Source organism: Anguilla anguilla, chromosome 4 (assembly GCF_013347855.1).
Source record: "Anguilla anguilla isolate fAngAng1 chromosome 4, fAngAng1.pri, whole genome shotgun sequence".
Lineage (NCBI taxonomy): Eukaryota > Metazoa > Chordata > Actinopteri > Anguilliformes > Anguillidae > Anguilla > Anguilla anguilla.
In genome coordinates, this window is record NC_049204.1 from 21,303,231 (window position 1) to 21,316,912 (window position 13,682).

The 13,682-nt window shown below is 46.1% G+C and overlaps 1 protein-coding gene across 11 annotated transcripts in view; it reads right to left on the reverse strand.

The window, feature by feature from the left end:
• Positions 1-13,682, reverse strand: part of nfia (nuclear factor I/A) — a 190,078-nt gene that overhangs the window by 118,915 nt on the left and 57,481 nt on the right. For all 11 annotated transcript variants that reach the window (XM_035416200.1, XM_035416199.1, XM_035416205.1 and 8 more), the window contains exon 2: positions 13,087-13,615. In XM_035416200.1, coding sequence (XP_035272091.1) covers positions 13,087-13,615 — 529 coding nt within the window. The remainder of the gene's footprint in view (positions 1-13,086; positions 13,616-13,682) is intronic.

A 13,682-nucleotide genomic window follows, 5' to 3' on the forward strand; every position in this document is an offset into this window, starting at 1 on the left:
TCAGTGGCATTGGAGAGAGAGAGAGAGAGAGCGGGAAAGCCCGGTCCACCTAGACTGAACTCCACTGGAGATCACCAGAACACGCCCTGCTCCTCCCTCGCCGCTGATTGGACGAAGACAAAGCGATTCGCTTTACTTTCTCTCATAATTTGCATTTCTTTTCGACATCCGTGGGTCGGCTTAGAGCTGTAATCAGTTACAGGGGAGGGAAAATGACAAACTGACACACGCCGGTGCCCGAGCTTCGGTCAGAACCCCGCAGCACACCCTCTCTCTCTGCGCGAGATCAGGGCTGAGCGTCGGCCGCGGCTCTCTGCCGAAGGGGTGCCATCCTTACCACAGGAGAAAACAAGCGAAAGGAGGCGCGTGCCAGGGACTGTGGTTTGGCACCGCGCGCACCGTATCCCTTTATTATTTATTTATTTATTTATGCATTTCTCACCGCACCCCCCACCCCTGCTCAACAGACAGATGGAGGGGCTGAGGGTAGCACTGGGGATAAATAGTTCAATAATTTAAAGTCACCTACACACTAGGCACAGCCCAGCCCCCCTCAATTATTAAAACCAACATCTGACAATACGCAGAAAGAAAAAAAAACAACAACAAAAAAAAACCGAAGTTTTAAAATGGGGGGGGGGGGCTTTAACGGAATCGCCCAGCAACAGCTCTGGAACAAAATGGGCACTTTGTACGCTCGGCCTCCTGGACAGTGTCCAAGAGAGACGGACAGTGCCCTTAAAGCGAGCGGCGCTCCCCCCTCCCCCGATAGTCGGGAATAGTTTATTTTCTTTTCGATCGTGCTGCGGCCGCGCTACCCGAAAAGGCGTGCGTTTCGCTCGGCCGCTGAGCGAGCGCTAAACCCCGAGCAGAGAGCGCGGTCCGGGCTCAGAACCGCGCGCGTTTGGGGCTCGGAGCCCCTCCCGCCGCCATCGTCCTCCGGGCTCTGAGTCAGAACAGAAGCTGCCGTTTGAAAGCCTGGAGTGGAAGAAGAAGATGTGCAGATTGGTGTTCCCACGAAGAGACGCAGCGCTGTAAGAACTTCACAGGAAAGCGCGGGTCACTCTCTGGCAGTGTGACTACTGCAGGAGAACCAGCCTCTGGAAAACCCAGGATTTCCTGACCTCCATTTGTAATTACAGAGAAGCAGAGAGACCCTGGAGCAGGCAGCACCCAGAAAGGGACTTCTGCTAGCCACTAATGGCACGGGTGGCATGGGCATGAGACAACTATTCACATGCAAAACGGTGGCCACCAGTCAAATTCAATCAAATACTGTGTTATACATGTTTGTGATTTTATATAAAGGTACTGTGCATATAAATCTTCCTTTGGGCTAGAGAAGCAGATGGGCATAAAGGATACAAAGAGAGAGCAGCTCAGCCGCATACAGACAGACAGACACACACACACACACACACACAAACACAAACACAAATATATCATGCATACTCACACAAATTATGCATATACACACACATGCATTCACACACACACACACATGTACATACATATCCACCCACATACAGTATATACAAACATACATACGTACACATACTCATACATACAGTATACATAAATATAAATATACATAAACACACACACACAAATATATCAAGCATACTCGCATACAGTATGTATACACACATATATACAGTATGCACATATATACACACATACTCACAAATATATCATACATACTCATATACAGTATGTACACACACACACACACACACACAGACGTCAGAAGAACCAGATCAGAAAAACCCCATGTCTTTCCCTCCACATTTTACCAGCCATACGGTAGTTTATTTTTCACTTCTTTCACCATCTGTAGCAACTTTCCCCCACAGACGGTCACAGCTGTCCTGTTTCATGTCTGCCTGCTCTTTTATATTCCATCCCAAATGGCGTCCCAACACAATGGTGCCCCCCATCCTCAATCACCAGGCCCTTTCCCTCGCTCTCTCTCTCCCCGGCGTTGGAGCGGAGGCTGCGCGAGCGCTCGTCCAAACGGCGGACAGGCATAAAACAACGAGGCCAGAATATATATCTGAACGATAAAAAAAATAAAATACAGGCCAGCGAACGGAAGCGCTGGGACGGGATGGCCGCGGCGGAGTAAATCAGCTGAGAGGGCTCATCTCCGGCCTGCCAATCCCCCGCTGCTGACAGCGCAGGGCTGGGCCGTCGCCCCGGCGGCCCGGCGGCCCGCGCTCTCTGCCCGCCCAAACACTCCCACTGAAGGGCTCCGTTCTCGGCGCGAGAAAAAGTCCAATCGGCCTGATTGAAAACAAAGGAGGAGGAGCGCTCTGGGAACCGGGGCGAAAGACAATTATCAAAAAAGGGCTGCGTGTGACGGGACGAACCCGAAGGGAGCGCACGGTGAACCCCAATCTCCCAATCGCGCGCCATCTACAGACCTGCATGGGCCGCACGGTGCGTCTGCAGCGCAGTGAAAGGCTGGAGCCTGGAGCCCCGCGCGGGGGCCCTGGCTGCGGCGGTAAAGCATAAAGACAGTAACTCTCTCTCTTTATTCCGCGGGGTGACAAAAATCCCCATCCGCAGCGCATTCCTGCACCCCAGGAGCGTCGTGGGGGCAGAGCTGACATTTAGACGCCGGGGAAGAGGAGGGACCCAGACACAGAGCACTCCTCTCTCTCTCTCTCTCTCTTTCGCTCTTTCTCTCCCTCTCTCTCTTGCTCTCTCTCTCTCTCTTTCGCTCTTTCTCTCCCTCTCTCTCTCTCCTCCTCTCTCCCCATCTCCCCTTCTCATTCCTCCGCCCAGTTCCTCCAGTGCCGTTATTCACTCGGCGGCCTGTGTTGTATTTTATCGGACGGTTGGCCGGTCCTCCGCGCGGAGCGGAAGCCGGCGCACAAAGGCAGCGTTGGGTACCGTGGCGCGGGGGTGCGGTTTAAGAGCGGCTCCGCTCGGCCCGGCCCGCGGGCCGCTGCCCGTGCGCGGGGTTAATGAGCGGAGAGGCGGCCCAGAAACCCTGCAGGTAATTAGATGATTAGCACAGCCTGCCCGCTCAGGCCCGAACAGCACATGAGCTGTCTGCCCACAATTCAAATGAAGTCCTCATCAAGTCCTAATACAATCAGAGTGCGCACAATAAAGCCCGCGCCATGGCTGCGGCTCTCCTAGCAGGGGCTTAAGACAATGGCACTCTTGTTGAATGGCGTGTGGATACAAAGAGTCCATTCTCAGAAGTTAGCCAAAGCTGCTGTTCAGAAACGGGGAAGAAATGTCCACTCCCTCCACGGGCCTGAATAGCCCGAGCCATTAGGAGAGGCTCTCCCCGCAGAGTTTAATATAGTTTAACCCGTTTGGAGTCAGGAGACTTAGGGGTTCAGTCTGTCCCAAACTAGCCATGATACCCCCGGGGATATCAACAGGAAGCCTTGCCAACAGGCTAAATGGAAGTAGGCCGACGGACAGTTACCGGTCTTCAATCAAAATCACCGAATATACATTTATGGTTGATTACATTTGGAACGGTGACAAAACAAAGCTCTCACAAAAAAAAAAAAAACTAAACAAAAAAACAGTTGCCATCAAACGGCATCTTTCATTGAGCCAGTGCTCACTGCTGGGGAGACCCTGCCACGGCTGGGCATTAATGCAGAATTAATGAGCAAAACTTCAGTGGTGCCAGCCCCCCCTCGTCCCCCCCTCTGTTATACAACACAGGAGGACAGCGGCAAAAACCAGGATCAAAGTGCAGCCTCATTCCTCTCACCCCACATCACTGCGTTCAGGTTATTCAGGCCGCGGTTCAATAGTTTAAACCTTTGATTTTTCGCTTCCCCTGCTAGCCCGGTCCAGATTTAAAAACTCCAGATTCGAACGGCAAACAATGATATCATTAACTCTGACATCTGCGAGTCGTTAGCGTTTTAGCGTATTATGAACACGCTCATACATGTGTTGACTTGTTTCCAATGCGACTTGCTACAACAAAAAGGACAAGACAACAAAAGAAAGGAAAAAGATGAGAGGTGAAAGTGAGAAAATGCAAGGAACATCAAAAATCACCACAGCCATTGTTTAATGTCTGCCTGTCACAAAGATATATTTCACTCCCCCAGCTAAAGCCCAAAAAATATGTTCACATCTGTGAATTTATAAGGACTGCAGAGTGAGATCAGTGTTGACAATACACATTAAAGGGATTACCTGAATTTGCTGCGCAACCAGGTTTGCGAGAAATTTAACCACAGAGGGGTAATGCTGTTCGACAAAACCTGACAGTGCTTTGCAGCTCAAGAATCCTATCTGCTTTTTTAATCCAATAATGCTGCAGCAAAAAGGCTGGTTCAAAGGAAGGTCATCTCCAATAATATTAAAAATGACTGCATTGTATGTCATCAGTCAAGCACTGAAAGCTCTCTGGTACGGGTGTTAGTGCAGGCTATGGAACTTCGTATTAGGCAATCTGCTAGCCTGCAATAATATATGATTGGCAGTTAAAACCAAAGAGAATTCTGCAAAGGGGGTGTATTTTATGAATGAGTATAAAATATGTGCAAAATATATTGTAACAATGACTGCAGTTGAAACAATAAACCAGCGTAGAGTGCTGTTCGGTTCATTCTTAATTTTTAAAAATGTACTTAATGGAACTGTCTAAATAATGAGGTTGTGTGTGTGTGTATGTGTGTGTTTGTGTGTCTGTGTGTGTGTGTGTGTGTGTGTGAGAGAGAGAGAGAGAGAGAGACTAAAGATCATCGGAGCAGTGGTAGCTGTAATTCTAGAGTAGTTGCGGGGCAGTAGGTGGGATTGAGGGAGGGGGGATCCCAGCTGTAACATCAATGCCCAAAATGGAGGGAAGTGTCCCAACCCACAGTGTGTACTGCTGTAACCACAACAAAGACTGTGGTTTATCCCACAATCGCCTTAAATAGCTCCAAATTATTGTTATTCCTCAGCCCGTGGAAAGGAAAGGAAATATAAAACGGCTGTAACTTGAGACAAGCCAAGAGCAGCCAGGAGACATTGGCAGATTTTATTACTCTCAGAGAAGCCCCTGTAGCAATGCAGAAAACTGCCATGTTCACAGTCACATTTTAGGAGAGAACTGAAACGATTATATCTTTTTCTCTCCTCCTCTTCCACGTCTTAATCACGTAACAATTTATAACAATGGCTCAGTGTTAAATCCCGGCGAACTGAGAACTACAAGCTGTGTTTCAAAACAGTTTTACTCCAATCCCTGGAAGGCTTAAGATCAGAGCTTATTTTGTTAGATTTGTACACACAGATGCACACACATACGCATTCGCACTTCCACACAAACACACGTACGGGCGCTTTCCTCATCTGAACTTACATACCCTCTGCCTTGAAGGCATGTCACCAAGCTAAATAGTTTAGAACAACACGTAGTGTAAATCTCTTTAAGAGCTCAAAGGGAAGTAGGTCAGAAGTCCTTACCGACAGTTAACATACACAAACAGTTTGCTCATTGCCCCACCAGGGTCATATAAGGTAAGTGCAATATAAATATCTATCAGCATTCCTGGAAATTTTCACATAGGTCCAGTAAGTGCCATGTTATCTCTTTCGACCAGCGATATCCTTCAATTGTGTTGTGCGCGGTGGAAAAAAAAAGAAAAGAATGGAACCAAACTTTGATTCAATAAACAAGGGCAAGTTTGATTTAGGTGTTAAGAGTGTTCAAACTTCACACCAATCAATATGCCCCTTTCAAAATAACAAGTCCAAAATCAGATTGCAGCAGATAAATAAATGAATAGTGGATTAAATTATCGCTTTTTATTTATTTTTTGTTCTTATTAAGAGGAAAGTGCTGCCTCATTGGCATTTGAATATTGGACCTCGGTCTTGTGTAATTCGCTGTGTATAGTAACACGGAGCACGGTGCCAGCTCAGTGTCCTTTCAAACGTTTCCCTGCCAACTGCTCTTCACCACGCGGTCCTCCACAGACCAGCCACCAACAAACAGCGGTCTGTCCGCGCGGGGAACCCACACCTTCAGCGCGGCGCACAGAGCCCCGCTTGTCCAGCCCGCGCCTCGCTCTGGTTTTCTCCCATTAGGACCAGCACCCCGTTACTCCTGCGCCGTCCCGCCCGTCTCCTTCTGCCCACGTAACGGAGACGCAAACCGCGCCCCCCGCCCCTCCCCTCCCCTCCCCCCCCCCCCCCCCCCCCACCCGCGCCCGCGTTTCCCAGACACGACGCATCTCTCTCCTTCCTGTTTGCGTCGCCCGTGCCTCTGCGGTCAGCCGGCCAGCGGGCCCCGCAAACAAGCGAGGGTCACGACCAAATATTCCCCTCCGTCTGCCGACAGTCTCTCCAAAACACGACCAAAAAAAAAACCGCACCTCCATAACCGCCGGCTGATTCTTCATCCTTTTGTTTGCTTGGTACCTGGAAACATTCCACTGCCATTGGAAAATAAATAAGCACAAGCAAAAAATAAAACAAAAAGAAACACTGTGCTGAGGCTAGCTTCCTGTGCTCCCTTTGTCTCCAACAGTTGATTGAGTGAAGCCGGGTGCGAGAGGAAGACAGAGCAGAAAAGCGAGAGGTGGAGAGGAAGGTATAGGACAGAGAGGCCCCTCCTATACTGACATCAGTCTGTACCTCTGAGGCTGTCAGACACTTTTAACTCATTCAAAGTTTAACAACCTCCCCCCCGCCCCCTGCACCCCTCCCAACCCCCCCCCCATGCAAAGTCACTGGTATTTGCAAAGAGGTCAAAGAGCCACGGCCAAAGAGACCCCCTTCGCTTGACTGACTGCTAATGAGAAAGGATGTTTATCCAAGAGGTCAAATGCCTAGAAGATAAGGTCGCGCCCCTAACATCTTAAGCCCTGACCTTTCCCACGTGTGGCGGGCTCTTGTGATTCTGACACCCGGCGCCCGGTAGAGAATTAGGCTGTAAATTAGGCCCGGCTGCCCCGCCCGCTCCGGGCCAGTGGAAGGGCCCGCCCTTTGACACCACATCATTCTTAAAGCTGACGTCTGATGCATGCTTCTGACGGCTGGATGACACAGGTCATTATTCGGGGAACAAAAAAAAGTGATCTACTGCCGCCCGCCCCTGTCCCCCCCCTCCCCCCACCCCCCACGGCCTAAACTTTCACTCTCCGGCAGGAACGCGCGGCAGCGTGCTTCTGGTTTAGGCCTCGTTTCCCCACATAACTGCTCCGTTCACCGTCATGGCGACCCGCAAATGTGAGAAACCAACATCTGAACACATTCCTTCCCCTAGCCGCGAATTCACTTATCAAAGTCAACTCCGAAACGTTGCAGCTACGTTGGAAAAATAAACTAATAATTAACTGCTTGTGACCGTTTGAAGAATGCCGCAAATCTTGCAACGCGACGTAAGTAGACTCTCGGAATTAAGAGTCATTTCGCAAAAATAAGTTGTAGTTTGGCTGTGAGGCTTGAGCAGTTTCTCACCCTGCGATGGCAACATAAGCCTTTCTGCCGCCTGCAGTCAGCTGAGGAGGCATGAATGCCTGCGCTGTTTGGCAGAGGAGTCAAAACCTACCGTTTTTCACCGCTAATATTTAAGCCAAAACGCTGCGTACAAAAAGAACTCATCAAAATTGGAAGATTTCATACATATATAAAACATTTATATATCAATAACAAATTGCAAATTGGCCAAAAATTCTCAAAATAATTTGTTAGACAGTGAAGATATTTGGCAGCGTTCCCCTGTGGTTTAAACGAACTGAAAAGTGACAGTTTTTCCCGAGCGAATCGGGGTACACTCCGACGCCACTGCTGCTGCAACAATGGAGCGAACGTGTGTGAACAAATTCACCAGCTACATTCGGATGGGTGACGGAAATTGCAAGCTCCCTTCTGCAAACAGAGGAAGGTAATGAGTCAAAACAACCCGGAATGAGAAAAAACTACAGAAACGAACGCCACGCTCCGCTTAACGAAGACGAAGAGAGCTTTTCCATCACCTGTCTACGGTGCGCCAGAGGTTTGAGAAAGGGGTCCAAGATGGCCGTAGCGATGGCCGATTTTCAGTGCAACGCTGCCAGTGTTCCAGGGATCTATAACTGGAGACCTGGCTCACACTGGGATACAAAGGCAAGCTTGATGGCCTACTGCCATTTTGTTAGTATGCAGGGGGCATGGTTTCATCTTTCTTTATCATGGCGGGGTGAGGGTATATTGTAGCTTCTTTTAAGATGCAAAAAAACAGTTCATCCCTACTTTTCCATCTATCAGAATGTGCAGTCTGCAGACCTGAGAAACAACTACCATATTATCACCATAACAGGATTTTCACTTAAATTCATATGCTTTACATGGCAAAGCATAACAATTCTCAGAGAAGGGCCAAATGATAAAAAATACCACTTAAGAACCCAAAAAATTCAGTCTGACACACAACACACTCTTAACTGCACTCATGCAGCACACGTTCGGTTATGGTTTTTTTTATTTTTTACCGAGCTATATTTTATTTAGTCAAGCACTGCCCCTTAATGTACATTACCTGTGCATTAATATTAATAAAAATATGCATAATGAAAACGATGCATCTTAATCATAATTTTTCTTCAAAAATGAATTCATTTTGATAGACTCGTTCGTTCAAGTCCATTATGTGCAGTTAAAGCCACCCTACTTGCGCACGGGCGTCAGTGGAAGGGCGACGTGTGTAAGACGCGCTGCAGAATGTCCTGTCCCTGTGCTGATATGCAGCGGCGAGATTACTGGTAAGTAATGAGGGCGGCGGCAGCGGTGGAGGATAAATTTAATTACTGACTTTAGCTGCCCTGGAGAACCCCACCTTCGGCATCTGAGCATGAGGTCAGCGTCTCTTCAGATGCCTTTTAATCAAGAGCGCTCCAGAAACGCTCCGCTGCTTTAAATAAGACAGAGGGGGAAACTCGATCCGGCGGGACGGCCCGAAAGGGAGAGACAGAGAAAGACACAGAGGGAGAGAGAGAGAGAAAGAAAGAGAGAGAGAGAGACTGTGGTGTTAACACTGCGGTGGGAGCACCTCCACGCCCCGTGGCCTCCTTCTCTCTCTCCTCCTCTCTTTCTCCCTCTTGTTCTTGCTCTGACACCTCTTCTGCGCCATCAAGATCAAATAAAATCTCCTACTTGGATGATTGGAACATGAGCAGGGCAAAGAGCTTGTGAATAGGCTTTGAGAACATCTAAAGGGAGGATTTTCTAGGCCAGAGGAAAATTTGTTTTACCAACAGCGCCTGTCGCCTGTTTCTTGCACCGACTTTCACCGAGACATGAAAGGGTCAGCGTTTTTTATACCGAGAGCTAGTCAGACTCACAAATGCTAATGTTGCGAATGCTTACACAAATAAATTACCCACGTTGGTTTTTATGTTAAAAAAACTTTTGCGACATTTTGTTACGAAAACAAAGCAATAATGCACGACAGTGAGGGTTTATGCCGCATGCTTCTAAAAGGGGCACATTTTTCACGGCAGTTTGGCCTTAGCGAAACAATTTGCTTGAGAGAGGAAATGATTGTAATTAAGGTGCTCGGTTTGCCTTGTGAAACAGAGCTCTTTCTGTGCCTTCCGAGTGAAAGCCAGTGTTTGTGTCCCTGTCAGTGGAAGAAGGATCCCCTGCTGCCTCTGAGCACTCACCAGTTTCACCATTGCTAAATGGCCCTGGAATGCACTCTCTCATTTCATAAAAATAAAAGCAGTTAACATCATATCAGCCATTTCAGGAATACGCCAAACATAGAAGGGTTAAGCACTGGCAAGAATGCACAAAATAACAGACTACAGGTTTCATTGTGAATTTGGAATTCCAAGAGCTAGTACCAACTGGAATGTTCACATGCAGTAGAAGTGCACAGTGTTTCATTTTCCTGTGTTATTTTTGCTGAAAGAAGAATGCAATTACATTACTCATAAGTACTGCATTGCTCAATAAAAGGTGGTCCCTGGGAAAATAGTACAGTATAGTTATAATAAAATAAGCTTTTTCAAATATCAGAACATTCTGATGCCTCCCGCTGTTTCTCTTTGGTTTAGGTTTTTTTTTCATGTTTACTTTTTGATCACATACCAAAAGCAAGATAATTAGGTATGGTTCACTACAGCAAGCTCTGGAAAAAAAATACATTTTAAATATTAATCACCTTTCTCTTGATCAGCTTGTTAAAAAAATAATTAAATACGTTGTAAATTATCTGTGAAATTTTTGTTTTTCCAAATGTTTTTTTAATGGAAATCAACGAAAGGGCACACACTGCTTATTAGTAAAGAAATCACAAGGTGTGTGTGTGTGTGTGTGTGTGTGTGTGTGTGTGTGTGTGTGTGTGTGTGTGTGTGTGCGTGTGTGTGCGTGGTATTATCCTAGCTAGGCATAGCATTGTTCAGTATTGTACATAGTAAATTCTCACTGCTATTAAGGGCTCTGTGGTTCACCAAGCCCACGGTTCAGTGCAAGCTGTGGTTTTTCGGGCAAGGCTTCGAGTCACATAGCTGCACCATTTGGAAAATAAAGAAAGCCTGGCTCGGGGCTCTGGACTTTTACTGCAGGTTGCCAAAAAAACAAAACAAAAAAAAAAAAAAAACAAGTTCAGCTAAATGTACGTACGGCTGTGCAGTTGGACCTACGCACATGTTTTTTTCACTTAACGCTCCAAGCAAGTTTTTTTTAGGCCGTGCAGAATACCACTACAATACCATTGAATAATTCACTAAATCGCACGCTGTCTTGATAACAATTAAAATATAATTGACTCACATGTTGCAATTTGAAACAAAACACTTTTCAAAGCTTATCCCTACCGCAATAAAAGTTTGAAAATATGAATAACTTCATTTTCGCCATTTTAACCAAGTACTCCAAAATGATTCCATACAACTTTTAATGATGAGAGGACGCTTTCACATAACCATTTATAAAACATTATGAGCCCTTACAACAACAACTGGTCGACAAACAATTGACTGGCAAGAGCTTGGCAAAGATGCCAGCTAACTAGCTATCGAGCTTAAGCTACAGAGCGTGATTGTTTTCTAGAATTATATTTTCTTATTTGTAGGCATTTCCCAAGTATATATAGTGCATGTACAAGTACTGCTCATCAAATGCAAAATAACTCAAAAGAATGAACATCTTGATTACTAACTAGTAAACAATGACCAAAGATAGTGATGCTAAAACATTATCATACGACATAAATATTCACAATTCATATCCTTATTTAATTATGCAAAGAAATATGCTCTAGTATTGATTAATTATGCTAAATGTAGAGAATGATTAGTGGTATATACATTTGCTTTTAGAATATAATGCTTATGTTTATCTGCCTGCTCATATAGTAATTATTGCTAACGATCATGGTAGCTGTGTGAACAAACATTTTTTTCCCGTTCTCTTGCTGCTCAGAAAGACAGTGGACTTTCCTGTAAATGCTCATATTTCAAAATGGGAATAGTTTACCTGTTTACAACAAACAATGTGTCTGGGTTTTTTTGCTACAAGCTGGGATTCCTTTTCAGGGACAATGAACTAGATTTGAAATAAATAACAGCCCTCAATATTATGGAATGTCTTTTCCATTTTCTTAAATATGCGTTTAGAACTAAATTGCATATTTAGCCCGTTAATATTTATGAATTGAACTTCAGCAGCTAATTAGCTTTAAATATTTTGATCCATGGTTTGCTACATTGTAACAGCTGTTGGTAGAGAAGAGAAACTAGGAAAACCTTGAAGTTACAAACATTTTAACAGGATCTGCTGGGCATTTTGGCTCGATCTATTTCTTCTGTGCTTTTCTTGGAGTGAAAAACACAGCCTGCGTATAGCTGCACAGATGTCTAACATAAAAAGCAAATGAAAAGGTTGAAAGCCTGGCACTATACATAAATAAAGTAAAATCGCTTCTTTACACTACTTTAGCGCTCTGTGGATGGAAAATTGTGCAAATTAAGGGACAACATCTACCTGCATTAAATCTAATATATTCTGATTCAGTTCAGGCAAAATTTGCGATGTTTAAAAAAGCCTTTCGTCCAAAGCCGAGTCCATACACCTTCATTATTTAGCACAGAGGGATGGGGCACATATTTAGAATAAATCATCCATTCAATCATTCATGTTGGTGCTAGTCTGCACCTGATGTAGACTTGGGTAGTGCTAAATTAAGCTAAACTGGGTCGCCAAATTTACACGGGAGAAACTGCTCCATCTTCAGAGCAGTGGGATAAACAGTGCTGGCATGCACATTTTTTTCCCCGACACTTCCGCTGAAAACTTTTATCTGTGCACCACAAAAAAAAAATAGCTAATTGCTTATCTTTGTATAATTTGTTTTGAAAACATTCACGGCCTATCAGAAGGGAAATAATTAGCTTTTTAGACAGAACAATAACACGAGGAATGCCTGGGTAGTTTTTACAGTGCCAGCTTTCATGAAGAAAGTGTCCGGTCTAAGAAACAGTGTGTGGATGACCAGTGAGAGGAACTTGGCACTGTTGTCACCCTAGACCTCTCTGACCGCTCTATTGGCCACTGAAGAAATAAACTTTGTCTACTGCAGATAACATTCATGTCTGGATGGAGAACAGCGAAAGTGCGTTGGGAGTGCCAATGGCATCGCAGTCTTCATACATTCTAAGAGCTATTCAATTATTTTTTCTCATCCAAGTACATCACAATATTTTTTATTGCACATATTTCCATGAGCTCACAAAATTAGGACACCCCCCCCACCCCCCACCATCAATCAATTTGTATTTGAAAGTGGTCTCCATGTACTGATGCATTTTTCGGTGTTTATGGATCGATGCTTCAAATGAGAATGTATAAGGGTCCTTTCCTGTGAATAGTTCTTCAGAGCAAGGGTTTACAAGGGGGTCACCAGATGAACTGTTTAATGCACATGTTACTAGAACCCCAATGCAAGTCTTCTAAGCTCAAAAAGTGTAATTCAGATAAAGCTGGACACAGTGCCCACTCAGCGCTCCATGCATATAACAGTGATGACATCATTCAGGGACCTAAGAACACGGCTTCTGTTACAGTGAGACATCAGTACAATAAATGAGTTAACTAATTAAACGGGTAAAGGAAAAGAGGAGGACTCACCTGTGTGTACGAAGTAGGCCAAGTACAGGTCCAGCTCCTTTACTGACACTCCTATGTGATGAGGCTGCACACAAAGCCCTGGGTTCGAGCACTGCGGGGACTTTACCAGGCGTTCGCCGTCAGTACTTTCGAGAGGAATACCTTTGAATAAAATCACCATGACCAGGTCCAGCCTCCAGACTTTGTCTGCCTGGCGGAGGCAGTCGATCCTGCGCATCTTGCCCTTCTGGTCGGGGTTGGAGAGCACGCAGCAGGGCGGCTTCTTGCCGGTGACGGTGAGCACAAAATCCTCTCGGAACTCGGGCCGGATGTCCTTGCGCAGCTTGGCCAGGAGCCGGGAGGCCCACTTCTGCTTGACCTCGGGCTTCTCGCTGAGCAGCTCGTCCTTCACCGCGCGCTCCTCTTCCTTGGACATGCGCTTCTCGTGCTTCTTGAAGTACTTTCGCTTGCGGGCCTGCAGGTTGAACCACGTGTAGGCGAACGCCCGCACGTGGGGCAGCAGCGCTTCGATGAATGGATGGAATTCATCCTGTGCCCGGCGGAGAACGAGCCGGGAGAGGGGAGACAAAAGGAAAGAAAGCAGAGAGACCATCAGC